The following is a 27687-nucleotide window of genomic DNA, read 5'->3' on the forward strand; positions in this document are numbered from 1 at the left end:
GGTCTTAATTTTTTTTTCCAGAGCTGTATTTAATCTATATTCACTTGAAGGTGTTTATCCATATTCTAACCCTTTATCTCAACTCAAGCAAATATTTTATTCTATCTTTTGGTGGGAAAACACTATAGAAATGAAACTTGAATATATCTTAGAGTAGCCAATGTACACAGTAAATTCACCAGTGTTAAATCAACACTGTGAGTGTAAAATTAACACTGAGCGTGTAAAATTAAACATTAACAGTATTAATTTAACATTGTCAAATTTACTGTGTACAGATTTACCGTCCTCTGAAAATAACTCAACACTCGTTGAGTTTCATATCTAAATAGCTGTCAACACAAATGAGTGCACCTCATAGTGAACATGTCCAAATTGTGCCCATAGTGTCAATATTTTGTATGTCCACCATTATTATCCAGCACTGCCTTAAACCTTTAGGGAATGGGATTCACCAGAGCCGCACAGATTCACTATATCCCATAGTGAACATGTCCAAATTGTGCCCATAGTGTCAATATTTTGTGTGGTCACCATTAATATCCAGCACTGCCTTAATCCTCTAGGGCATAGGATTGGGATTCAACAGAGCTACACAGGTCCACTATGTCCCATAGTGAATATGTCCAAATTGTGCCCATAGTGTCAATATGTTGTGTGTCCACCATTATTATACAGTATCTCCTTCATCATCTAGAGCATGGGATTCACCAGAGCTGCACAGATTCACTATATCCCATAGTAAACATGTCCAAATTGTGCCCACAGTGTCAATGTTTTGTGTGACCACCACTGTTATCCAGCACCCCCTTTATCCTCAAGGGCATGGGATTCACTAGAGCTGCACAGGTTGCTACTGGAATCTTCTTGCACTGCTCCATTATGCTGGCAGCTCTGTGTGAATGCCAAACCCATGCCCTAGAGGATAAAGGCAGTGCTGGATAATAATTGTGGACATACAAAATATTGACACTATGGGCACAATTTGGACATGTTCATTATGGGGTGCACTCATTTGTGTTGACAGCTATTTAGATATGAATCTCAACAAGTGTTGAATTATTTTGATATCATTGACATATTGACATATCAGTCTCAGTTTTGACTGCAGGGGTTGGCAATTAAGTTTGGCTGTGGGCCTGATATTTTCCAAGCCATTAGGTGGCGGGCCACAAAAAACTTCTGTTTTGGAAAATGAAGTGTAATGGGATAAAGTGCTACAGACTAGTAGCTCTTCAGCCCAGAGGGTTGTTGAACCCAATTGCAAAACAGTTGATCTAAAAGCAGATAAACCCAAGAAGAAAGAAAAAATAAAAAATAAACACATCGTTCCTTATGCGGGATCAAACCCGTGTCATCAGGGCCATATATAGTAGCGCTGCCCTGGCTAGTGAATTGGAACACGGCTGGGAAAAGCGTCCTTATAAGGACGGGAAGAACGGGCAGAAAAACGAAAACGGGCGGAAAATAAAGTCACACCGATGCGTCAGAGAGAGACAGAATGTAAACAAAAGCTCGCCAGAGAAGCTTTTTTTTCCCCATTATCGTTCATTATAGTTCAAACAACCTCACAGGCCAAATGTTTCATGCTTGCCGACCACATCTGGCCCGCGGGCTACTGACCACTGCGGGCTAGAGACCACTGCTGGTTATTCTCTAAATTGGACAAATACAAAGTTAAAAAAGGCACAGGTCTCTTCAAAAACATACAAAATTGGATAAACATGTTACAGTGTATTGAATACATGCATCAGAGAAATGAATCTTTTTTTTCAATTGCCAGCATGTTTTATTCATGTGAAATCAATTTATTCACACTGTAATCCAAAATAATGGAATGATTTAATATTATCAGTAGTGTGTAGTGACTAGTAGAATGAATCAGGTTGGTCTGTTTAATTAGAGTGAAGCATGAAGTCTACTTCATGGTCTACTGAAGTCAATGAGGACAAACAGTAAATCATCCTGCTGTGGCATTTATGGCCTGAAGTAGGGGTCTAGCCATAAGTGTGATTGTTATGGGCCAAGCAGGGCCACAGACGGCCGGCCAGGCTGCATGCTGGATGAAGAGGGGCAGACTGAGGAAGAGAGAGAGAGACTGTTACTTTCTACCAATGAAAACTCAAGAATGATTAATGACCTAGACCTACACCCTTAAAAATAAAGATGTTATAAATGGTTCTTTAAGCAATGCTATTGAAGTACCAAACTTGGTTGGGCCTAACTGACCTTAGAAAGAAAATTCTATTCAAACGGATGCACAGATGCAAGATTTTTAATGAAGAGTTTTTAAACAAAGACAACAATGTTTTCTGATTTGGAATTTGTTATTTTTTTTAAACACAGTCATCATCAGCATAAAAGCAAAGCAGTCAACTATTTTGCATTTTAAAATGCATTGATAAAACATATTGTCCTCAAGAAGAAATGTAAGAAAAATTTCTCATACAATTGATGAACCCTTATGTGTTTTCAAATTTAATAAACCCAAAAAATTAAATATTGATGAATATATTCTGCCTAACAGAATATGTTCCAAATCGCATGTTAAGATCATCAGGAGCTGCTCTATTAAACATTCCCAGAATAAATCACAAAAAGAATGGTGAGGCAGCTTTCTGTTTTTATGCCCCAAAATTATGGAACTCTTTATCAATTAATATTCGCCAGGCATCGAGTGTGACTAGCTTTAAAAGGCAGCTAAAAAGTTCCTTTTTAGATTAGCTTTTTACTAGTTCTGTTCCCCTTATACTTAATTATTTTATTCATTGATTTTTGTAATTGTATTTTATATATTGGATTAAATGTCTTATTTCCTACTATTTTATGAAATTGGTACTTTTTAATGGTTTTATTTGTTTTATATTACTTTTACATTTTGCTGATTTATTTAATTTTATTGTGAAGCACTTTGAGCTGAATTTATATGTATGGAAGGTGCTATATAAGTTTATTATTATTATTATTATTATTATTATTATTATTATCAAAATCTTCATACAAATTACATAAGTGGGTTAAAACCTTTAAATTGGTAAAGAACATTTACACATATAAAAGTAAAAAAAAAAACTGTTTTTCTTATGTGTACCTTACCTTTTATTTTATTTTAAGAATTGGTAGAAATGTCAGTCCTTAAAGTGAAAGGGCAGAATCCTTAGCTGAACCCTAACGATCTTCAATACCTCAGATGGTACTGCATTAAGATCATCATTCAGCAATAGCTGATAGAATCACTGACCTTTGAAAGCACTACAGTTACATTCCCAAAAAAAGTGTCAGCTTTTCTGGGCTCTGAGGCATCTGAAACGCACCATCACATGGTAAAAAGGTGTATTTTGGTCAGACAAAATAGCTTAAAACATTAAATTGCTAGGTATCCTTGATCTTAAAACATTTTAAAGTGTTATAAGAAGGAATTGCAACATTTAAAAGTGGTTGTAGATCTTTACTGTCACAGCTTTACTATCACAACATTTTTATAATGTTTTTTGCAATCCTGAAATGCAAAAATTAAAGCATTAAAAAAAAAAACAATTCTAACAGGAGACTCTAATGCTCCCCTCCATCCTCCCAACCACCCCTAGGCCAAGGACAGGACCTCCACAAAAGACTATAACAATCAATTTTGTTCTATATCAAATTGTTAACTAATCAAGATTAAATATTTTATGTTGATTTTTTGTCTCTGCCCTGCAGGCACTTAACAGTATTGGACATTATCCTTACAAAAAATGTGGTTATCTGACATCATGACCAACATTCAACATAAAAGTTAAAGTCTGTTGATGTTGGTTAGAGCCAGCTGGGTAGAGTCGTGCTGGTAGAAAGAAATTTATGTTAAAAAATAAAACGTTTTTTTTTTTTTTTTTTGAACAGACAACACATAAAATATCTTTGGTCCATGCTGTCTGCAATAAAATAAAGGTAAAAATAAGTGTTTTTCATAGAGCTCCTACGTTTTTGAGAATTGTTTTGTGTTGTGAGTTAAAGCAACTTTTTTACTTAATTAATGATACAGTACTTTTTTATTCTCTGAATTTTTTGAATAACCACTCTGGCTACTATGAGCCATAACTCTGCCCCTCTGAAAGAGACAGTATGGCCACTATGCGTTGGAAATGTAAAGAGATATTTCTGTATTTAATCTCTCCTTTTTTGCAGCTGTTGCCGGAGGTAGTCCATGGGAAAAGAAAGCTCTCTGGGCCCAAGGAGGAAAAAAAATAGCTATTTTCAGCCTTTACGTCATTCTTTTCTACTTGGCCCACAACTCTCTCTCTCTCTCCCTCTTTCTTTTTCTCCCTTTTTTTCTGGCCAATGTCAACTGTTGCTTCATCCATGTTTCATCAAGATATATTTTGGTATGAAGCAAATTATTTGAAGATTAGCCTGTAATCGCCTAAAAACGTCTGTTTTAAGCAAATGTGGGTGAAAAAGACACAGTATGTCAGCACAGCTGTGAGGAGGAAGTTTTGGCTTTGTTTTACCGCCAGTTTTCACGCAAGTCCCGCCTCCTGCTCGCTAAGATTTGCCAGTAGTTTTATTCATTTTTGGTCTCGATCGGTCTGTAGTTTCCCGTATGTTATTCAATGATTGGCCGGTAGTTTCCCGCCACCTCCAAAAAAAATGTCTAAAATAGACAGTAATCACAGCAGAGGCGGAAACTACCGCAATACAGGTGGGAAAAACAACGAAGTACCAAAACAACGTGACATAGCAAAATAAAACTAGGTAGAGTTGTAATGTAGATTTACCTCAGCAAAACTTTTTATGTGTCTTTTAATGTCTTTTACGGCTTAATTACACACAAATACTCTGAACTGAGATGTTTTAAAGATGTTATCAACAGGTATCTCTGAGTTACTTTGATATTATCTCTAGGAATAGTAGTTCAAATTAAACCCATGATGAGAAGAACACTGCAAACCGTCTAACAGGATAGAAGCTAAATGATGGTAATTATATATATACAGATCTGGAACAAAAATAAGAGACCACTTAGTTTCTGAATCAGTTTCTTTGATTTTGAATAAACATTGTTGTTTTATTCTATAAACTACAGACAACATTTATACCAAATTCCAAATAAAAATATTGTCATTTAGAGCATTTATTTACAGAAAATGAAAAATGGCTGAAATAACAAAAAAGATGCAGAGCTTTCGGACCTCAAATAATCCAAAGAAAACAAGTTTATATTCATAAAGTTTTAAGAGTTCAGAAATCAATATTTGGTGGAATAACTCTGGTTCTTAATCACAGTTTTCATGCATCTTGTCATGTTCTCCTCCACCAGTCTTACACGCTGCTTTTGGATAACTTTATGCCACTCCTGGTGCAACAAAACAAGCAGTTCAGCTTGGTTTAATGGGTTTTGATCATCCTTTCTCTTGATTATAATCCAGAGGTTTTCAATTTGGTAAAATCAAAGAAACGTATCATTTTTAAGTGGTATCTTATTTTTTTCCAGCGCTTTATATGTTTTCTTTATCTAAAACTACATAATATGTTGCAATGTTTAACACAGCCTTTCTAGTCAAATAAACACTAACGTTATAGAACGTTCCTGCTAAAAAAAAGTCCCTGCTAAAAAATACAGCTTAAGACCAGCTGGTCATACAGAAACAAATAAATAAGGAAATAAACATACCCAATACTGGTCAAGAGCTTGTTAAGGAGAGGGTATTTTTTTCTGGATTATCAGCTGGCATTAAACTAAAAATAGTAAATAAAATGGATGTTAAAAAATATATAGAAACACCCAGAAACTTGAAGGATTAAATATTCTAAGTTGTAAAATCCGGAACATATTTTAATTGGTTTTCTGGGCGTTTTTGGATTTTTTTTACAGTCCTGTAATTTTTTATTCTCACAATTTAATATGTATATTTTCAAACGAACAATGGAAGTTCATAATTAATATTTTTTTGTTAGTGTAACGGCCCAACCCTTCAGTATTTTATGTCACATAAAATATAAAACATGATAGTGTGATATAGTAGTCTGTTTTAGCTGTATTAATGAGTTCTGTGAAACCTGTTATATGTAGCCTCCTGAACGTTGTGGAGGCTGCTCATTTTAATACAATTACTATTCTCTTCTTTCTTTAATGTTCTGAACATAAATAACATATTTATGTAGAAATAAAAATGTATTCCTGGGATTTATTCTATATTTTGTAGTGTTGAAGCCACAGGTTTCAGCCAGGAACCGCCTCTCTTTCAAATCACAAACATTTGTCTTTTTTTTTTTAGATAAACATAAAAAGTCAGGAAAACGAGCTGAACGTTTTCTATTCAGTTCGTGTTCGCTATAAATCCGAAGCGTGCTCTCGTGTCTCAGTGTGTGTGTGTGTTTGTGTGTGTGTGTGTCCGCGCTTCCACGTCACCGCGCGGGGAGGGCGAGACGCCTGCTTTAAAAAGGCGCGAGCGTGCCAGCGGTTCCAGACAGCCCGCGTGCGGAGGGAGGGAAACGAGGGTGGGAGTAGAAGAGCGAGAGTGAAAGAGAGAGAGAAAGAAGGAGCAAAGAAAGAAAGAAGGAAAGAAAACAAAAGAAAAACCAAGCAGCAACAGAAAGCGGTGGAAAAAGCGCGCGTGCCACCTGTGAAGGAGTAAAGAATGCGCAAGAGACGGACAACAAGAGCAACAACAACACGCGCGCGAAAGCGAGAGTGACGCGCGAGACACAGAGAGAGTGAGACGCGCGCAACAGACCCCTCGGATTTACCGGTTGTTTGCCCCCCTCACGAAAGGGAGCGCACGCAGGGATAAAGGCGAGGCGCTGTGAGGGTTCTCTAGTCCAGGCGCGCCGGTGCGCCTTGCCCTCAAGGGGGTGGGGAGGGGAGGGGGGGGGTCACAAAGATGACCGTGGTGCCCGCGGAGAACCTCGACGAGACCGTGGCACTTGCTGCCCTGTCCCCAGATGCCCATGAGCCTGAGAGAGCGGACCAGGAGTGCTGCGAGCGGGTGGTCATCAACATTTCGGGCTTGCGCTTCGAGACGCAGCTCAAGACCCTGGCGCAGTTCCCTTCCACCTTGCTGGGTGACCCGAGGAAGAGGATGCGTTTCTTCGACCCGCTGAGGAATGAGTACTTCTTCGACCGCAACCGCCCCAGCTTTGATGCCATCCTCTACTACTACCAATCAGGCGGCAGGCTGCGGAGGCCTGTCAATGTGCCAGTGGACGTGTTCATGGAGGAGATTCGCTTCTACGAGTTAGGTGAGGAGGTCATCGACAACTTCAAGGAGGACGAGGGCTTCATCAAAGAAGAGGAAAGGCCGCTGCCTGAGAACGAGTTCCAGCGACAGGTCTGGCTTCTCTTTGAGTACCCGGAAAGTTCCAGCCCAGCTCGGGCCATCGCCATCGTCTCCGTACTGGTCATCCTCATCTCTATTGTCATCTTCTGTTTGGAGACACTGCCCGAGTTCCGGGATGATGGAAGGGCACGTGAGGAAGAGCGGGCAGCCTGGAACGCAACTGGCCGTGCTGACTCGCCTCTGCCACCACCGCCCAACCCCTTCACAGACCCCTTCTTCGTGGTGGAGACATTGTGCATTGTGTGGTTCTCCTTTGAGCTGCTAGTGCGCTTCCTGGCATGCCCTAGTAAGGCGGCCTTCTTCAGAAACATCATGAACACCATCGACATTGTGGCCATCATGCCCTACTTCATCACACTCGGACTGGAGCTGGCTGAACACCAGGGCAATGGCGGGCAGCAGGCCATGTCTCTGGCCATCCTCAGGGTCATCCGACTGGTGCGCGTGTTCCGCATCTTCAAGCTGTCAAGACACTCCAAAGGCCTGCAGATCCTTGGCAAGACCCTACAAGCCAGCATGCGGGAACTGGGCCTGCTCATCTTCTTCCTCTTCATTGGGGTTATTCTGTTCTCCAGTGCTGTGTACTTTGCAGAGACTGACGACCCGGCATCTGGTTTCAGCAGCATCCCGGATGCCTTCTGGTGGGCTGTGGTCTCTATGACCACTGTGGGTTACGGGGACATGTGCCCAGTGACTATTGGGGGCAAAATTGTGGGCTCTCTTTGCGCCATCGCTGGTGTGTTGACGATTGCACTACCAGTTCCTGTAATTGTGTCCAACTTCAACTACTTCTACCACAGGGAGACAGAGCACGAGGAGCAGTTGCAATACACTCATGTAACATGTGGTCAGCAGCAGCAACAGCAACAGTCATCATCGTTCGGTGAACTCAGGAAGAGCTCGAGCAGGCCTTCCCTCACCAAGTCTGAGTACGCTGAGTCAGAAGATGCAGACTCGATCAAGTACACAAACTGCAGCCCTCACAAGGCGTACACTGGAAAGCTCACAGACGTGTGACTTTGGGGGGGCTAAAGAAAGCAAAAAAAAAGAGAAGAGAGAAAAAAGACAAACAAACAAAGAAAAACTACAGAGTGTGCACTGGTGGCACAACTGACTCTCCATGAATTTCTTCATCCCTCCTGCCTCTCTTTGCGCTCCAGTTTGAGTCCATTTGGCTGAGCTCTGGTGTCCAAGCGTGTCGCAGCAAAAACATGGAATAAGACGCGGAAGTGGATGATTGTCTTGCTTTTGGTTTATGTTTATTTGTTTTTCTTGTTTTCTACAAACTTGTCTGCCATATTGGCGACCATCGGTATCAAAGTGCACGAGGAGGTGGGACATTGGGGGTGAGTGGGGGGTTGTGACTGTCGCCAGCCTCAAATAGAGACCTATATATCCATATATATATATATATATATATATATATATATATATATATATATATATATATATAGTTGAATAAACTTAGAAAACAATACTGTCAAGCAGCCAAGCCCAACCTTGCAGGAATTAGCACTTTACTTGCGTAATCTTAGTAATATTTAATTATTGTTATTAGCCTCGTTTTTTTTTCTGGGGTTTTTTCAAAGTTTACATTTGATTTGCCTAAGGGAGATGATAGGACCAATATATCTGACATATATACACAAGTATTTATAATTTCTTTTCTTATTTTTGTACCTGTGGGCATTGCAACTGCAATTGCAAGGCCACTAGAATAGCCAAGGTGCCCCCTGTTTTTGGTGGTCACTGATTAGTCATGGCTGAGATGGTGAGAGTCTGGAATAATGTCAGGGATGGTGTAAGTCAGTCATGGCATCATAGACTGATTTTGGGAAATGCACAACATTTCACTGTGCCCATCTTCATCTTACCAACATGATACCATCATGATCATCATCATCATCATCATCATCATCATCATCACCATCATTATCATTATTTTCAACATAGCTGTCAAACCTGCACTCGTGTGTTTTGGTCAGAATAAGAATCAGAAACAGAAGGCAGAATATCTGCATCAGCTTTGTAACCCCAAATATATAGAGAACTGGTTTATGATTTTCATCGTCAATCTAATTTAATCTAATTGCTTCCATTTGAGCACCTTTATTGCCCCAAGGTGAGTCCCACCAGCCTCATTTATTTAGGGTATACTTCATCACTTCAATCACAATCATTCTCCAGCCTCCAGTGTTGACCCATTCTTAATTATCACTCTGTTCCAGCTATGCCAAAATATGACAGAGATATTCTCTAATGTTCATTTTGACACAGGGGTTGCTTTGGATGCTTTGGATGTTTTCTTGGACAAAATGCTTAAACTTAGTGATTACAAACGTGCGCCTTAGACCTGCGGGCTGTTGGGTTACGTTTCTGAACCGAGAGCTCCATCTAGTGGGCAGAGATGAGAGGATTTGGGGGGGCAAAAATGTGTTTCTATAGCAACCTACCAGACTGTTCTGGATTTCTTGACATCAGGCAGTTTTGTTGCCTTAAATTATTGTTGTTTTTCGTTCACGTACAAAACAGCAAAGGTGGGTTTGTCGCTTCTAATTGTGCTGCTTCATAATGCCGACTAACGTAATGTAGATACAAAATGAAAGGAGATGAGTAGAGCATATATATATATCTATTTGGCAGCTAGAGAACCCCTACCAACATTGCATTGTCTGCAATGTCAATGTCTGATGAAAGGAACTGACAAGAACACTGTCGTCTAGTCTTGGCTCCTTTTGGGAAGTAGCGAAACTAGTGAAAACGTCATGCTGACTACTCTGGACTACAATTCAATAGGTCTTTCTCTCAATCTGTTTTCTTCAAGGAGACTGGGAAGGGAGGATGGTGGGGTGGTGGGATTGTATAGGTTGGGTTGGATTGGGGGTCGGTTGATTGGTTGGTTTGTACAGAAAGCAAACGAAAAAAAAAAATGATGGCACCACTTATGACATGTGATGACACCATTTCCTTGCTTGATCTTGGGGGAAATCATCTACTGCATACAGAGATCTACTCTGCTACTGGTTTAAAACAACAAAAAAGGGATTTGGCAACGTTGGAATTGGTATTTCCAAAGCAGGAGCAGGACAATGGTGAGGAGAACTGGCACTAGACTGTGGCACGAGGAGCTCAGACTGGGAGGGAGTCCTATTGGCTGGACTGGCTGGATTAGGAGGAGCTGCATGCAGCCAATCAGTGGATGTCAATAGGCAAGATGGGAGTACGGAAATATGTGCAATTTTCTTCTGGTTACGGCTCTGCAAAAACTGCTTCAGCAACTGCACCCACTCTCTGCTCTCCAACAGGAGATGGTGGAGGAGGTTTCTGCAATATAAAGCAAGGTGAGCAATGTGTTACTGTGCTTATATATATATACTGCTCAAAAGTTTGTTGACCGCCCTTCTAAATGAATGAATACTGATTTCAGCTAAGTTTTAAGTTTGTTGCAACCATTGCCATCACAGACGTAAAAAAGTAGAGACATACAGCCAATAGAATGCCAATAGGACACTCTGGAGCTGATAAACATGAACCTGTTGAAAGCATGCCTAACGTCAGCCAGATTTCAATCCATTAATCAATAAACCTTTATTTTTACTCTGGAATATGTGGAGATAACCCTTATTTTCAAGCCAGGTGAGCAATTAAAACATAAAGGGACAGAAAATAAAAAAATAAACTTAAAACAATTAACAATAAAAGTAAACTGTAAAAGCCTTAGAAAATAATAAAAAAGGGACAAAAAGTTAAAGCATTAAAATTAATTTAACATAGATGGATAAGTGGACACGTTAAAACGTATTCAATACAACTAAATGTATAAATCATATTCATAAACAAAAGTAAAACTAAAATTAAATGTAAAGATATATAAATATATATATATAAGTAGAGAAATGTCATTAATCCAAAATGTCAAACAACAGGTATTAATAGTATCTGCCCTGTATGTATTTAATATGGAAGGAAAATGAATGATACAGGATGGAAAATATTCTATCATCTGGTAGGTAAGATTAGTGTGAATTGTCCTTTTATATTAAGCAGAACAGTATATTAGTATATAAAATATAATATATAAAACATTGACATTGAACAAAAAACAAAAAAACATTACACACCCTATAATGGGACTATTGTGCATGTGCACATTGCAACAATAATACTGAAACAATATATATATATATATATATATATATATATATATATATATATATATATATATATATAATTTATATTATTCTGTATATAAGTCTGTTGCCATATGCTGAAACCACCTGGGAAGGTAGGTAGATAGTTACTCCTGCAAAATCAGTATAATCTCTTCGATTTTGGTCTATAATTATAAATATGATGCATAATCATTAAAATGGATCGTTTGTAACACTAGATGGCAGTCTTTACTAGTCCATTCTACAGAAAGATGAGAAAAAATAGGGTTGGGTCTCTTTAAGGTACCAGTAATGTTACCTGCATACTGAAGCGCAGCATAGTTAGAGAGTTAGATCTGGCCTTTGGTGTAGGATTGTAGGTACAACACATAAAATAACAACAAAAACGATGTAAATAATACTGGTGTAATTCTTTTCCGCTTATAATCCTGCCTTTTACACAGTGTTTATGTATGTGGCCCCCTGAACCACTACAGCCTAGACCAGGTAGAAGTGGATAAAACATTGAATGAATAAATTAGAAATGAATAAATATTTGTCAGATAGAGACAGTCATACATGGTACAACTTGCAGGGAAATGCTTTGATGACTGACTGATCACATTAAACAATACAATTTAAAATAGATTAATAAACCATAAGCTGAGGCAACAGTTGCCAAATAACATAAAAAGAAGAAAATCGAATAAAAATATATACACTAAATGTACACAATAGAAAGAACTTAACACTAAAATATATGGATGATAAAATATAATTGCAGTGTTAAATATAGTAGTGGTACAACTTATTAACACAAATTAGGGATGTTAGAATATAATAGCAGAGTAAAATATAGGGATGGGTAGTATATAAGAAATTAGAGATGGTAGAATATAATAGCAGTGTAGAATATAGGGATGGTACAGTTTAATAACACTGCAATATAGGGATGGTAGGATATAATAGAAATGAAAAAAATATAGATGTTAAATTTAATAACAGTGTGGAATATAGGGATAAGTAATATGTAGGAATATAGGGATAGTAGAATATAATAGCAGTGTAAAATATAGAGATGGGAAATATATAGAAGTATAGGGATGGTAGAATATAATAGCAGTTTAAAAAAATATAAAAAAAACTTATTGTATGTAAGAAAAATAGGAATGATACAATTTAATAACAGTGTGGAATATATAGGAACAGGTAGTGTATAAGAATATATGGATGATAGAACATGATAACAGTGTACAATATAGAGATGGGAAAAATATATAAGTATAGGGATGGTTGAATATAATAACAGTGTAAAACATAGCAATATATAAGAATATAGTAATGGTAGACTAAAATAGCAGTTAGACATGTATTGTATATAAGAATATTGGAATGGTTGTATATAGGAATATGGGGACAGTAGAATGTAATAGAATTGTAAAATATAGTATAGAAGTATAGGGATGGAAAAATATAATAGCAGTGTAAAATATAAAAATAATAGGAATGATACAATTTAATAAATGTGAAATATATAGGAACAAGTAGTGTATAAGAATATATGGATGATAGGATATAATAGCGGTTTAAAACATAGAGATGGGAACATATATAGAAGTATAGGGATGGTCAAATATAATAACTGTGTAAAATATAGGGTTAAATAATATATAAGAATATAGGGACGGTAGAATGTAATAGAAGTGTTAAATATAGAGATTTATTGTATATAAGCATGAGCATTGTTGTTTTATTCTATTAACTATGGAAAACATGTCTCCCAAATTCCAAATAAAAATATTGTCATTAAGAGCATTTATTTGCAGAAATTTAGAAATGGCAAAAATAATAAAAAATATGCAGAGAAATATTCAGACCTCAAATAATGCAAAGAAAACAAGATCATATTCATAAAGTTTAAAGAGTTCAGAAATCAATATCACAGTTTTTATGCATCTTGCCATGTTCTCCTCCACCAGTCTTACACCCTGCTTTTGGATAACTTCTGGTTCAGCTTAGCTTGACTACCAGATTATATATATTATATATTGCTGTCTTAATTTTTCCTTTTTTTTCTTTTTTGAATCTGGATGGGCCAATAGAAATACAATCAGATAACTAAATAACTTGAAATAACTTAAAACTTACATTCTACATATATTGCTTGATATATATGTTACCTTTGTATGTTGATATACAAAAAATATATCTAAAATATATGTCCAATATTTGCCAAATGCTACATATATTTCAGTACCATTGTCATATGCTATATGTTGGATAAAATGGAAACTAACAACATAGTCCAGTATGTGTCACATATCTTAACTCTACATATATCTGCCATATATCAGTTGTCTGTCAGGAAGATGCGTAGATCTTGTTGTTGCAGCTCCACAGCCAGTTACTGCCTATATGACTATAAGAATATAGGAATGGTTGTATATAGGAATATAGGGATGGTAGAATTTAATAAAAGTGTAAAATATACATATTTATTGTATATATGAATATAGGAATGGTTGTATATAGGAATATAGGGATGGTAGAATGTAATAGAAGTGTAAAATATAGAGATTTGTTGTATATTTGAATATAGGAATGGTTGTATATAGGAATATGGGTATGGTAGAATGTAATAGAAATATAAAATATAGAGATTTGTTGTATATTTGAATATAGGAATGGTTGTATATAGGAATATGGGTATGGTAGAATGTAATAGAAGTGTAAAATATAGAGATTTATTGTACATAAGAATATAGAAATGGCTGTATATAGTAATATAGGGACGGTAGAATGTAATAGCAGTGTAAACTATAGAGATTTATTGTATAAAAGAAAATAGGAATGGTTGTATATAGGAATATAGGGACGGTAGAATGTAATAGCAGTGTAAAATAGGGAGATTTATTGTATATAAGAACATAAGGATGGTAAAATTTAATAACAGTGTAAAATATAGTAACAGACAGTGTATGTTTATATAACACATACAACTAAATTAAAGTAGCAAACATATGCATGAATAATGTTAAAGCTTTTAAACAAACTAGGATAAATAAAAATGGTTCAGCACATAAAATAACCTCATTCACCCCATTTTTCTTTTTCCTGTTTTGCAATCTATTTCATAACCACTAGCAGTCTCACTGCAGCACTGTGCAGGTGCAGTACCCTCAGCCACCACTAGAGACCTGAGCTCAGACTCAGTCACTGAAGCAGGAGGCAGTCTTACAGTTATTCACAGGAATGCAGCAGCCTGAGAACAAGAACATGCAGTTAGATCTGATTTAAGCGAATTAAACCCATTATTAGGTAAATTAAACAGTTAACGTAAAGCATTCTTCCGCACACACAATGCGCACGCTCTTAACACGTACGCGGAACAATGCAGGGGTGGTGTGGTTATGCGTGGAGGTTGCTGAGGTAGCCTGATATTTTTCTCAAGGATGAAAAGGCTCCATCCTGAACGCTTGGCTTGATGACCTTGAGATCAGGTCTTCTCCAGATACAGAATATGAGCACACACACTCACACACTCTCAGACACACACTAACGCACGCACTGTAGCACTGTAGCACTGTAGCACTTTCTTACAGCCTGACCGGAATGTTAATGTACTGTATGGCTCCTCAGTATATCTGTATGCATACAAAAAAACAGCTACTATAAGAAACTAAAAGATTTAAGCACAGCCCTGTTTTTAATTTTGTGTAAATAGTGTCTAATTAGTGGTTAGGAGGATATTCTGAATAATTGAGGATAGATGTGTCAGGAGGAGGCTGGGATTGACATGAAAGTAAATGTTGGCTCTGGTAAACATTCTGTATACCAGGGAGAACTGTTTGAGGCCTAGTATAAAGAGAATGACTGCAGAGCTCGTTTCCACACAAGCTGATGCACTTTAGTTGATGACATCTCTGGCTGAACACAAACTGCCAATACTGCCAATAACTATATACAAAAAAACCCATCATATATATATATATATATATATATATATATATATATATATATATATATATATATATATATCAACATTTTATTCATTTATTATTTATATATATAAATCAAATAATAAATGAATAAAATGAATAAGTTGACTGTAAGAATTGTACAGTTTTTTTTACAGCTTTTTGACATATATTTGTAACATTATAATATTATTATATTGATTGCGATGTAGGCATACTCTATATTGAAATTTCTTTATTATATATATATATATATATTACACATGTATACATATTCCAATGTTGATGCAGATATACATTTTTATAACTTACACAGAGAGACTAGACACTCCAGTATAATAAATAAATAAACAAATAAAAAGCAATTAGCTTAAATCAATGGATCTTGTTAAAGTTGCATGACCAGAGTCAGCCAATTGTAGGGTAAAGTCACTTTGGCCTTTTCCAGCATTAAATAAGTACCTCAGCAAATATCAGTTTGAAATGTTGCCCATATACATATTGTATATACAGTTCTGGAAAATAAATTAAGAGACCACTTCAGATTCTGTTTCTCTGATTTTGCTATTTATAGGGATATGTTTGAGAAAAATGAGCATTGTTGTTTTATTCTATTAACTATGGAAAACATGTCTCCCAAATTCCAAATAAAAATATTGTCATTAAGAGCATTTATTTGCAGAAAATGAGAAATGGCAAAAATAATAAAAAATATGCAGAGAAATATTCAGACCTCAAATAATGCAAAGAAAACAAGATCATATTCATAAAGTTTAAAGAGTTCAGAAATCAATATCACAGTTTTTATGCATCTTGCCATGTTCTCCTCCACCAGTCTTACACACTGCTTTTGGATAACTTCTAGTTCAGCTTAGCTTGATTACCAGATTATATATATTATATATTGCTGTCTTAATTTTTCCTTTTTTTTTCCTTTTTGAATCTGGATGGGCCAATAGAAATACAATCAGATAACTAAATAACTTGAAATAACTTAAAACCTACATTCTACATATATTGCTTGATATATATGTTACCTTTGTATGTTGATATACAAAATATATCTAAAATATATGTCCAATATTTGCCAAATGCTACATATATTTCAGTACCATTGTCATATACTATATGTTGGATAAAATGGAAACTAACAACATAGTCCAGTATGTGTCACATATCTTAACTCGACATATATCTGCCATATATCAGTTGTCAGGAAGATGCGTAGATCTTGTTGTTGCGGCTCCACAGCCAGTTACTGCCCAAATCATACAGCATACGATGGGGTTGTAGGAGTAAATAAAACAATATTAAGTGGGTGAGCTCGGCCTGTTTAATGGGACGGGTTTCATTTATTGGATTTACGCTGGGTGCAACTCTCTGAAGGGCATTATGCAAGAGACCCTAGACCGAAATTACATAATTTGATAGAGGGCATATTTCTGCAGTCTGAAGGCCCTTCATTTCATGAAAGTCAATGAAGCACAGAACCTGTGCCAGACAGACCTGCAGCAATCTGAAGGTGAGGGAGGAACGAGCTGCGCACTGAAAAACAAACAGCCCTGTTTAGATACACTTTCTGCCTGAACTCAGCACAGATAAAACACAAAGATTCAATATATCTGGGCAATATATCATCATTATCGATTTATTCTAAACCATTCTATATAGATATAGAAGATATTTTGTGGCTGCTTTGGAGCGTGTGTGTGTGTGTGTGTGTGTGGTGTGTGTGGAAGTGGTTTAGTTTCTGGAGGGATGATTCCCAAAAGAGTACAGTTTTGTGAAAATTATGTTGTAGATATATTGGGCATTGACATCCAGTGCAAATTACTGAATAGTAAAATACTTGGTAACACTTTACAATAAGGGTACATTAATTAACAGTACATACAGCAGTAATAACCATTGTTAAATGGTCAAGTAATATCTTAACTAGGGGTGTGCCATATCGTATCGTACGCAATTATTTTTATCGCCAACAATTTTGATTATTGTGAATGATATTATACCCTAAAATATTGTGCTGTTTTTATCAAAAGAAAAAATCACACTATTCTAATTTCTTATTATATATCTACTAGAGACAGATTATATCTGTTTAGTATCCAGTATTCATTTTACCTTAATCATGGATATATGGAGATATTTAGACTGCATTGTTAGTATCATGACATTCTGAAACATTGATTTTTGTTACTAATCTGCTAAAATTCTTGTAATGTTTGTAATATCTCAGTTTGTGGCTCATTAATATGGAATGGTGTGGAATAAGCCTGGTTTTAATCACAGTTTTCATGCATCTTGGCATGTTCCCCTCCACCAGTCTTGCACACTGCTTTTGGATAACTTTATGTCACTCCTTGGTTTGGTCGCTTTTGATCATCCATCTTCCTCTTGATTATATTCCAGAGGTATAATCAAAGAAAGTGATCTATATAGTGCATATATATATATATATAGTACGCTGTATAAATCATGGTTATAAATGCTGTTCTATGTACTGTGGCCGTCCCTGCACGAACACAGCCGTTCTTACCTCTTGAAAGGCTGGTAATTAGCTGATGAGTTGAGTCAGAGGTGTGTGTGAGAGGACGTGGATTGGGAAAACGCCGCACTGCAGTATTGATTGCTGTGTGTTTCTGCATGCGTGGAGAGTGTGAAGCGTTTGTGGTCTGAATCAGGTGCTGAGGGAGGAGAAAGATGAAAAGTCACAGTGTACGAACACCAACCGCCCACGCTCTGCTTCCCCCAGCTTACAACTGTCCTGCTTTTCCACCAGAATGCTGAAAGCAGCTATTGATTAATGACCATTAAACCTTTATGCATTGACCTACCTGTGTAACATGACTCAAATATAGATCGAGGTGGATAAGAGTGTCAGATATACGCCATAAATATAAATGTATATTTATGAAGACAAGATATAGGTCCTGGACTGCTCGATTAATTTTAAATGATGTTTATCATCACTGTCATGTTATAAGCTTTTTATAAGCATGACCTTGCAGGTGATGCTGGTCAATGTGCTTTCTGTTGTTGGCTACAGTCAGATCATAGCGTATATACAGTGAATGTCTGATTTGTGCTTTATGTTCTGTACAAATGTTTGTCAATATTTTCACAATATGTTCCCTGCGATAAGGATGATATCACAATATCTGCGATACTCGATATATCAAAAGACAATTCCTTTTTTACGATACTTAACAGCATCTGTGTTACTGATGAGGATAAATAAATAAAATAAATGTTGCTAAATAAGCAAAAACCAAGAAAAAAATTACATTGTAATACACTTTTTTTGTATTTTAAACTTTATATATTGCAATTTAAAAAAATACAGTACATTATGTCAGATTTTAACAGAAGGTAGTTATCTTACATGTTATGGCATTACCATACAGTAAAAATGTAGGGTAGGAATGCAATTAAAATTCAATTTTTGGCTGAAACCGCACAAAAAAGCTTAATTCTGCCTTTGCAAACATTTATTTTCCTTAATACACTATTATTATTATTCTTATTATGCTTTTACTTTTTTGGTTGCCAGATATATCTCTGCATGCCTAATGTGGTAATTAAATATAATCTGCCCCTGTTAGATAAACCAGCAGCCATTATGAGGAGCCTCTCAGATAATAGAACAGTTTATTGGCTGCACTGTGAAACTATGTTACTGTGTAACATGACAACTTTATTGGTGTCAGTTTCACAGAATTTGACAACCAATATTCTTCACCACAGGGTTTCCATATTCATTTGATTGATTACATCGCCACCACATGGAGTAATAAAGCAATAACTTTAGCAAGCCTATTTGATGCCATATATATTAATATGACACAATAAGACTAGGGGACAAAAAACTAGGGGTGGGCGATATGTCCCTAAAATAATATCACGATATTGCATGGTATTTTCGATTTTGCGATAGCGATACTCTTGGTGATATGACCAAAAACTGAAATAAAAAATACATATATTTTAAGAATATACTTCTGCAACACAATTATTAGTATTTTTATTGCATACAATATGATATGACACACCCCAAATTGAGATAAAAAATACAAAAATTCTTTTTTGGATTTGTAACAGAAGTCACTGATCCAGAATGTCATGATACTAATATTGCTATACTCCATATATCTATGTATATCCAGGATTAAAGTAATATAAATGATACTGGACAGATATAAACTGTCTCTAATAGATATATAATGGGAAATAAGAACAGCAGAAAAGTGGTACCCTGGTGCGATAATTCGGGGTGGGTGATATGGGCACAATATTTCATGGTATAATATCGTTATTAGCGACTGGAACATCCCTAATTGTAAATGTATTATATATCACAATATTGATACAATACTGTATTGTTCCACCCTTAATCCTAATCAAGCCTTACTTTAACAGTATAGATTTACTCAGGTACTACTCGGGTATTCCAGTGCTTTTATCCATATAGCTATAATGCTAATTCACATACATAGAATATATTGCTGACTACAGTATTTAAAACAGCAACAGTGCAGTTATAGTATTACTTATTACTATAGATATTAAACTAAATCTGTTAACCAGAATGGAAAAAGACAAAAAGTCACATTGTACCAAAACCACGCCCCCCCCATCCCTCCCACACCTTCCATATGACACCCCTCTACCACTTAACATGACTGACAAATTCACTCTGGCCAAAAGGGCAGGTTATTTCAAGCTGTGGATACATTGATTCCTTCATAATCCGGGGACTTAAGGCACTTACACATGATGAATTACCAGCATGTGAGTTCCAAATGTGTTACGCTTAACCTGTACTGACCCCCTAACACCCCACGCCTGTCGGCTGTATTTCCATGCACCACAATTGTTTTGTTGTCCCCGCTGCCCTGGTGATGCTGCGACAATAACACTGGCCGTATAGTGGCCGACTCGTTTGCGGCATTTGTGGCATTGTATTGTGTTACAGCACATGGCTGGAACATGGAACACAGTGGCAGTGGTGACCTCTCGGTAGTGGCACTGAATCGTATTGCTGGGGTGTCTGGAAATCTGATTGCATAACATAATACATTTCCAATAGGCTCTGGGTCAATTAATGTATCAGATTTATCATTCATGTAAATGTATACTAATATACTAATGTATACCACTGATACTATATTTATCAGAGATCATTAGAAAGGCAATATGAGATTAAGAATCCTGTTACCAAGTATATAAATAAGACAGCCGCAGTTGTGCAGTGTCAGTGTAAAGCATACGGTTGGGTTGTGCTGATAGAATAACGGATATGGGCGCCGGTTTCCCGGACACAGTTTGAGCCTAGTCATGTGGGGAAGCTAGCTGTGATCTAAAGGTTGGAAAAGAAGGCCTGAGACCGGAAGGTCATTCATTTGATCCTTTGGACCTCTGTTACTGCCCAACTTGTGTCTCTGTGTGTCCAATGGGTTCTGTGCCTGGATGCGTAAGATTTGGAAGATGAATTGTATGATGTTGTACATCAGCGGTACAGTGTTTTTATTTAATAGATTTATTTAGGTAACAATGGAGATTCCTATTAGGAATGATCTAGGTTTAAGTGTAAACTGGCTCTAAAAAAAGGAATCCCAGACTTTGATTAATGGTAATATTGAGGTTTCAGTTTATAGGTCTTAAATAGACTCAAAATTTGGATTCAGGTCTTAATTCCAAGACAAAGATTACAACAAATTAAGAATAACTTGATATAAAAGTGGTTCCGTTTAAGTCAGAGATTGTTCCTAAACCTACAATTTTAGTTCAAATTCCCAGACCCAGGTTGATTCTAGGTCTAGCAAGTCTGCTCACAGGTTGTTAGACCCAGATTAAGACAGTTTATGAGACTCAGACTGACCTTAAAGGGAACTAAACTCCCTGATTTTGGCTGACTCCACCCTCAGCTCAAATTTGAAAAAGGCTAAACATTGGAAGGGGTTGTTTGAGAGAGGCACTGGGTGATGTATGGGTTTAGAGGGAGGGCAGGAGGGAGAGCTGATTGGGCTGAGCAGTGTAGCTCTGATAGCGGAGAGACCCTGATGGTTGGACGTCATCAGGGGGGGTGGGGGGCTTGAGGTGTTGTGTACCAAAGTAGAGGGACGCATCATCTTCGTCGATAGCACAGTTGAACCTTAGAGGGTGCTGCAGAGGCAGGAATTACCAAAATAAACGTGCTTTTCAAAGGTTAGGTTTGTAATAATTTTAAGCAGGACTGGTTTGTACATTTCATTCACTTTGAAGGAAAACATTTCAGCTATTAATGGAAAAAATAATGGTTTAGGGTTTAGTGTCTCTCAATTTTGGTAAAAATGTCCAGATCTAGCCTTGAACTTTGGATCTAGCCCTTGTTTCCAAGAACAAAAAAGATCAAACTAAGTCTAAGTGCTGTTTGTGAGACTCTTACTGACCTTAAACATACAATTTAGGTATAAATTCCAAGACCCAGGTTGATTCTAAGCTTATAAGACTTAGAAGACTCAGACTGACCTTAAACATTCTCAGATCCAGCCTTGCCCTAAACTTTGGGTCCTAGCCCTTGTTCCCAAGAATGACCAAAACTGTGGGTTAGTTCCAGTTTGTAAGACACAGAGTGACCCAGTTTATAAAACTCTGACTGACTGTAAACCTTGGCTCCATAAATAAATAATCTGCATCAGTTTACATGTTGTGCTTTAAGTGTAGTAGTATATAAAAAAAAACACTATACAGAAAATGCTGTACAGTATATAAGTGAGCATTGTACAGTATTGCTGCAGTGTTCTACAGTATTGCTGGACTGTGCTCTGCCGGAGGAGAAGGCTGGAGAAAATGGCTTCACGTCGTGGCAGCACAGCCTCTCACTCTTGCTCTTTGCCAGAGCAATGGGAACATTTTGTAGCGTGCCAGGTCGCTAACTCTGCCTGACAGTTCTGTGTCAGTGTTGCATTGTGGATCTTCTCAACGGAATAGCAGCAATAAAAAAAAAACCTATATCCTGTTTGTCTGGGACAGAAAAAGAGCCTGAATGTAGAGCTGAAGAGCACTGTGTGTTCTGTTGCTGATGAAACTGTTTACACATGTAGCATTTATGTAATGTTTGGATGACAGCTGATATATATTATAGTGATGGTTGTTAAGTTGGTTTATATTTTAGCATAGAACATTTTTATAACTCAACATAACACAATCAAAAAATAAATAAAACTATTACATTAGCCTCATAGAGAAAAAGCATGTACACAACAAATATCATAATGTACCCTGTTTACACATAGAAGGGAGAACCTTCTTAACTTTCACTTGTTCTGAAACTTTCTATATGTGTGTTCTTTTCCCAGTTTTAAGATCCATAGTGAACTTATTGACATTTGTTCTAAGCCAAGTTTCTCAAACACAGATTAACCATAAATGTAGGATCTAGGCTAGGCTAGGTTTCCTAAACCAAGATTGATCTTAAAACTAGGACGTAAGAATCATTTCACAGACACAGACTAACCTTTAGTTTAAGGTCAATTTCTTTTAGATCCAGGTTAATTCTAGGTTTAAGGATTAGGCCTTGTTTTCTTGACTCATGTTAACCCTAAACCTTTCGTGGGGAAAATAAGTATTTGATACACTCCTAATAGTCCCACCCATAAGAATGGAGAGGTCTATCATTTTTATCGTAGGCACATTTCAACTGTGAGAGGCAGAATCTTAAAACATCCAGAAAATCTGCAATTACAGAGGTTAAATGTTTCCTGTATTCCTTACCAAGTTTGTACACACTGTAGCAGTCCTCCATGCAGATCTTCTCTAGATCGTTTTTGTTTCAGGGCTGTCAATGAGATACATTAAGTTTCAGCTCCCTTCAAAGATTTTCAATTGGGTTTAGGTCTAGAGACCGGCTAGGCCATTTCAGGTCCTTGAAATGCTTCTTATAGAGCCACTCCTTAGTTGCCCTGACTGTGTGTTTCAGGTCATTGTCATGCCGGAAGACCCAGCCATGACCCATCTTCAATGCTATCACAGAGGAAAGGAGACTGTTGGATCCCTCTCGCGATACATGACCCCATTCATCCTCCCTTAATTAATTTTGGGGTTATTCAGTTACACTCCCAAAAGTGTAGAATAGAGTTGACTCCCAAAACTTGAAAATGCTTGTTGAGCCAATGAAAAAAAAATGAATATCAACCAACTTTTAGTTGGTTTATGCAGCTTTCCCATAGGGTCCTGGCATATATTTGCATATTGGGTGTGGTCTATCCTGTTCTTACCATCTTTGTGTTGTCTGTTGCCCAAAGCTATCATAACCTAGGCTTGCTTTAGTGTAATATATGTGCTGATTGCCAGGCCTCAGTGTTGTAGGCTATAAGAGCAAGTTACCTGTCTGTGATCCTAATGGTCACATATATATATACAAGCAAAATTCCTTAAGCATGCAATTTTGTTGTGTGAACAAAACTCAGTTAAGTTGAATAAACTTAACTGATTTAAATTATCATCTAGTTTTGAATAAAATATGAATAAAATTTTATATATTTACCACCAAAGCAAAATGATGACTGGAATGACCTAAGTTGAGCCAATATATTTTTTTTATTCAGTGTATAGTTGTCAGTTTTAAAATCTGTGAAAAAAAATACTGGACTACAGCTTGGTTTTAATTTGTGTTTCAGGAGCATGGAGATGATCTTTCCCAGAGGTTTCCAGATCAACACAGTGAAGAAAAAACCAACACGGCAGCCACCTCAACCCCTCCACCGACTCTGACGCCAACCTCAACCAGGCCACGGTCTCGCGCTTCAAAACGACACTGTAATACTGTAATAATGTGAATGCAGGCACGCTGGTGTTCAGAAGATCCATAAGCAAGACCAAAAGCCTGCAGAAAAAGCTCTTTCAGAAATGGACAGCACCTCCCCGGATCTTGGTACAGGGGGGCTTTTCGTGCTGAAGTGGAGTCTATGATGGACAATGAGGTCTTTGAGGACGACCTGTGGCTTACAGACATGCTGAACTGAGGTAGAGGAGAATTTACTTGAATCACAGATCATCTACGTATATGCTTTATGAGACACTGAACGTGTTTTCTTGATGTCTTTTAGGAAACAACATGCTGTAATAACGGGAGTGAGTGTGGGTGGGTGGGTGTGTCTTTGGGTGTGGCTGTCTGCCTAGGTGTGTGTGTGTGTATGTATGTACTGTAAGTGTGTGCATGTATGTTCTCACAGGTACACATCAAGAACGTATAGTCCCATATGAACATTGCATATCATGTGCTAAACCAAATCATACTGCATGCTTGGAAATTCAGAGCATGCACTCAGAAAAAAAAGTATACTATTATAGTAATAAAAAAGGCATTTTCATTTTCTCTCTTTGTTAAGCAACTCGCACTTGTCAATATCTAAAAAAAATAGTTGCATCCAGAAGAAGAAGTTTTGGATTGGTCATATTTATTATTAAGCTTCACATACAGAAGAGGTAGTGTGTAAAGCATCTGTAATGCTGCAACGTCCTAGATCTCTCAGCATAGAGTTGTAGAGGTTCCTAATGGTGTCCTGCGATAATCCATCGCATGCAGCTTAAAATTTACACACAGTTCCTGCTAATTTTAAAGGTAGAGATGGAGTGTTGATACTGCAACCAATAGCATTCCATACATTTACCGTACAATCCGGGGATAGGTCTGGCGATGCTTCTGACCATAGAATAGTATCTGTGTCTTCAAGTCAAGCTCTTGAGAAGTTGTCCTATTAGAATATCACTCCAGGATGTGAACCACCATATTGACATTATGTTGGGCTGTCAAAATGCCTGTAATGAAGACCATTATTGGCATTGTGCAAAATTTCCCCCAACACCATGACACCAGGGGTCCTACCGAATATCTAGCTCAAGGCACATCGCGATGCTCTTTGCTACCTTACACCTCATCAACAGTCAATTTTAACACCTTTTGCCTGCATTGCAAAATGTATTATAGAGCGCAAACCCGAATTTTAACTCAACAATAAACAGATAAAATAATAAAATAACATTCCTGGTGTAACAGTGTGAACACACAGGTCAGAATCCTCTACTGAGACGCACAAAAGGCCGCACTGTTAAGATACATAACGCGCCAAAGTCAGAGCTCACCTGGTTCTTAAAGAAAAATGGGAAGTGGCACACTGATAGGTTTATTTCTCGCCACGCCCAAAACCCACCCATGATTAATTCAGAGAATTGGTAGATGCCTTTTGCGTGTTTTGAGACATGGTATATATTTGGTGCCCACACGATACCAAAGACACACCGACACGCTCTATATTCCAGCTGTGCGATTGACTGGCAATTGACCGGTGCACTACAAATAGCTAAAATAGGGCCCCAGGTCTTCCTACAAGACAAAAGCGGTACGACTACCCACCAAGAATTTCTTCTGGATGCAACTGTTTTCTTTTTTTGACGATGAGTGTATTAAAACATCTAAACATCAGAAGCATCAGAAAACGTGGGAACAACAAGCGCGTAGATAAAACAGTCTGGCTAACATGGTTAAATCTATATTTTTTTAAGGTATCATATGTTTTATATGAAAATGCTGACAGGTTATTTTTTAAGCATTCTTTTTACTAAATGAGTTTCTTCTTTCTCATGACTTGTTTTGCCTTGTTGGAACAGCGAGAGAAAGAACAGATGAACTGCAGACTAACTGTAAATATTATTTGCAGAAACAGCCTCACACTCTCTTTTCCCCCTCAGACTAAGGCTGTGTTCAGACTGCAAACTCAAATCTAATTTGTGGAATTTCTAGACTGTATCCAGATTGAGTTTTGATAGTCTGGATGGCCTGAAACTACATGAAATTAGATGCTTGCTAGTTAGAACCAAACCACATGGCTTTGTTCTGTTCAGACTGCCAACTCAACAATTCAGATTGGTTTACCTAGATTGTATCCAGATTGAGTTTTCATAGTCTAAACAGCAAAAAAACACATAAAACAATTGAGTTTTTATAGTCTAAACAGCAAAAAAACACATAAAACAATACAATCTTTACAAATCAGATTCAAGCCACATTTGGAGGGGGTTTGAAATGCGATTATAGTCAGGTTTTTAGAGACACATTTCAGACTAGATGCTCAAATCGGATTTTAATTTGATGAGCTTTTTTTCTTCAATCACAAATGGAACGAATGCACCAAAAAACATCAATCTAATCAAATCCAGAGCGACAGAACAGTGCGAAGCATCACGGTAGTGGTATTAGTTACTGACACCAACCTCAATCTCACTGCGAAAGCAAAGAAGCAAAAATCCACTCTGATCACTTTTAAATAGTGAACATTGTCCACAATCATTTCAATAGATATGAGATTAGAAACAAAACAGATTTGCAGTTTGCAGTCTGAACGCAGCCATAGTGTCAGTGCGAAGTGAAAGCTGCAGGGTTTCAGAATTCACCTTTCTTTCTTTCTTCTTTGTTTTTCTAATTGTGATTGTTCATATGGTTTAAAATAACATTTGATCAGATCAGAATGCTGTATCGCCTGTCATGTTAAAAAAAAAAGCATCTACCTCAATGTCATGTCATGATCTTCATTTTCACCAGAAGCTTCTTCACCCTGGGGAAACACTTCATCAGTCACAGAACTGTTCCATCATCATTACTAAACCAGTGCATCGTTTATCCTGCCATCAGAGTCGCATGAATTTAGAGTTACTTGTCATGTTCCTTAAAATAGTTCGACCCACATGTCCTCACTGTCCATTCTCGAGGCCTGCTGTGTGTGTACACATGCGTTAGTTTAGCTCTAGTGTGGTTTTGTGGGATGATACAAAGCCATATTTAAAACGTATTGTTTTTGTTTTGTCTACCGATACATCTGAGAGAAGTTAAGCTGTTTAGTCTAGCAGGACTGCTTTTTAAACAAGGCAGAGAATAGGACAGCCAATCAGAAAAGAGACAGTTTTTATATAAATATGTTTTGTCTTAAAGGCACAGTAACACATTATACATTATACAGTCTATTTAATTCTGAAAAATAAGGAGAAATTGGAAAATTATCATAACTGACATGCCTAATGTCATGAGACAGGAGCTACTATTGTGTCCCATGACTTTTGGGACATGCATGGTGTCCCACGGAAGCCAAAGATTGCTGCACTGAAATGTTGAAGTGATGGATGTCTGACAAAGTTGCTTTGTCTGTTCACACGGACAATTCTAGCCAGATTCTGTCGGTCACGATCATTACCACCCACTGCACTGCT

At 37.2% G+C, this 27687-nt stretch overlaps 1 protein-coding gene across 1 annotated transcript; it reads left to right on the forward strand.

Annotated features, from left to right (window-relative positions):
* Nucleotides 1-6445: 6445 nt before the first annotated feature.
* LOC103035489 (shaker-related potassium channel tsha2) lies at nucleotides 6446-27004 on the forward strand. The gene is made up of 2 exons (XM_022671319.2): nucleotides 6446-10657; nucleotides 24105-27004. The coding sequence occupies exon 1, from the start codon at nucleotides 6861-6863 to the stop codon at nucleotides 8331-8333; it is 1473 nt and encodes a 490-aa protein (XP_022527040.2). The 5' UTR covers nucleotides 6446-6860; the 3' UTR covers nucleotides 8334-10657; nucleotides 24105-27004.
* Nucleotides 27005-27687: the final 683 nt, after the last annotated feature.

This window comes from Astyanax mexicanus, chromosome 2 (genome assembly GCF_023375975.1).
Source record: "Astyanax mexicanus isolate ESR-SI-001 chromosome 2, AstMex3_surface, whole genome shotgun sequence".
Lineage (NCBI taxonomy): Eukaryota > Metazoa > Chordata > Actinopteri > Characiformes > Acestrorhamphidae > Astyanax > Astyanax mexicanus.

Coding starts and splice junctions, on each gene's coding strand:
- LOC103035489 (XM_022671319.2), top strand. CDS start 6,861: ATGACCGTGGTGCCCGCGGAGAACCTCGACGAGACCGTGGCACTTGCT.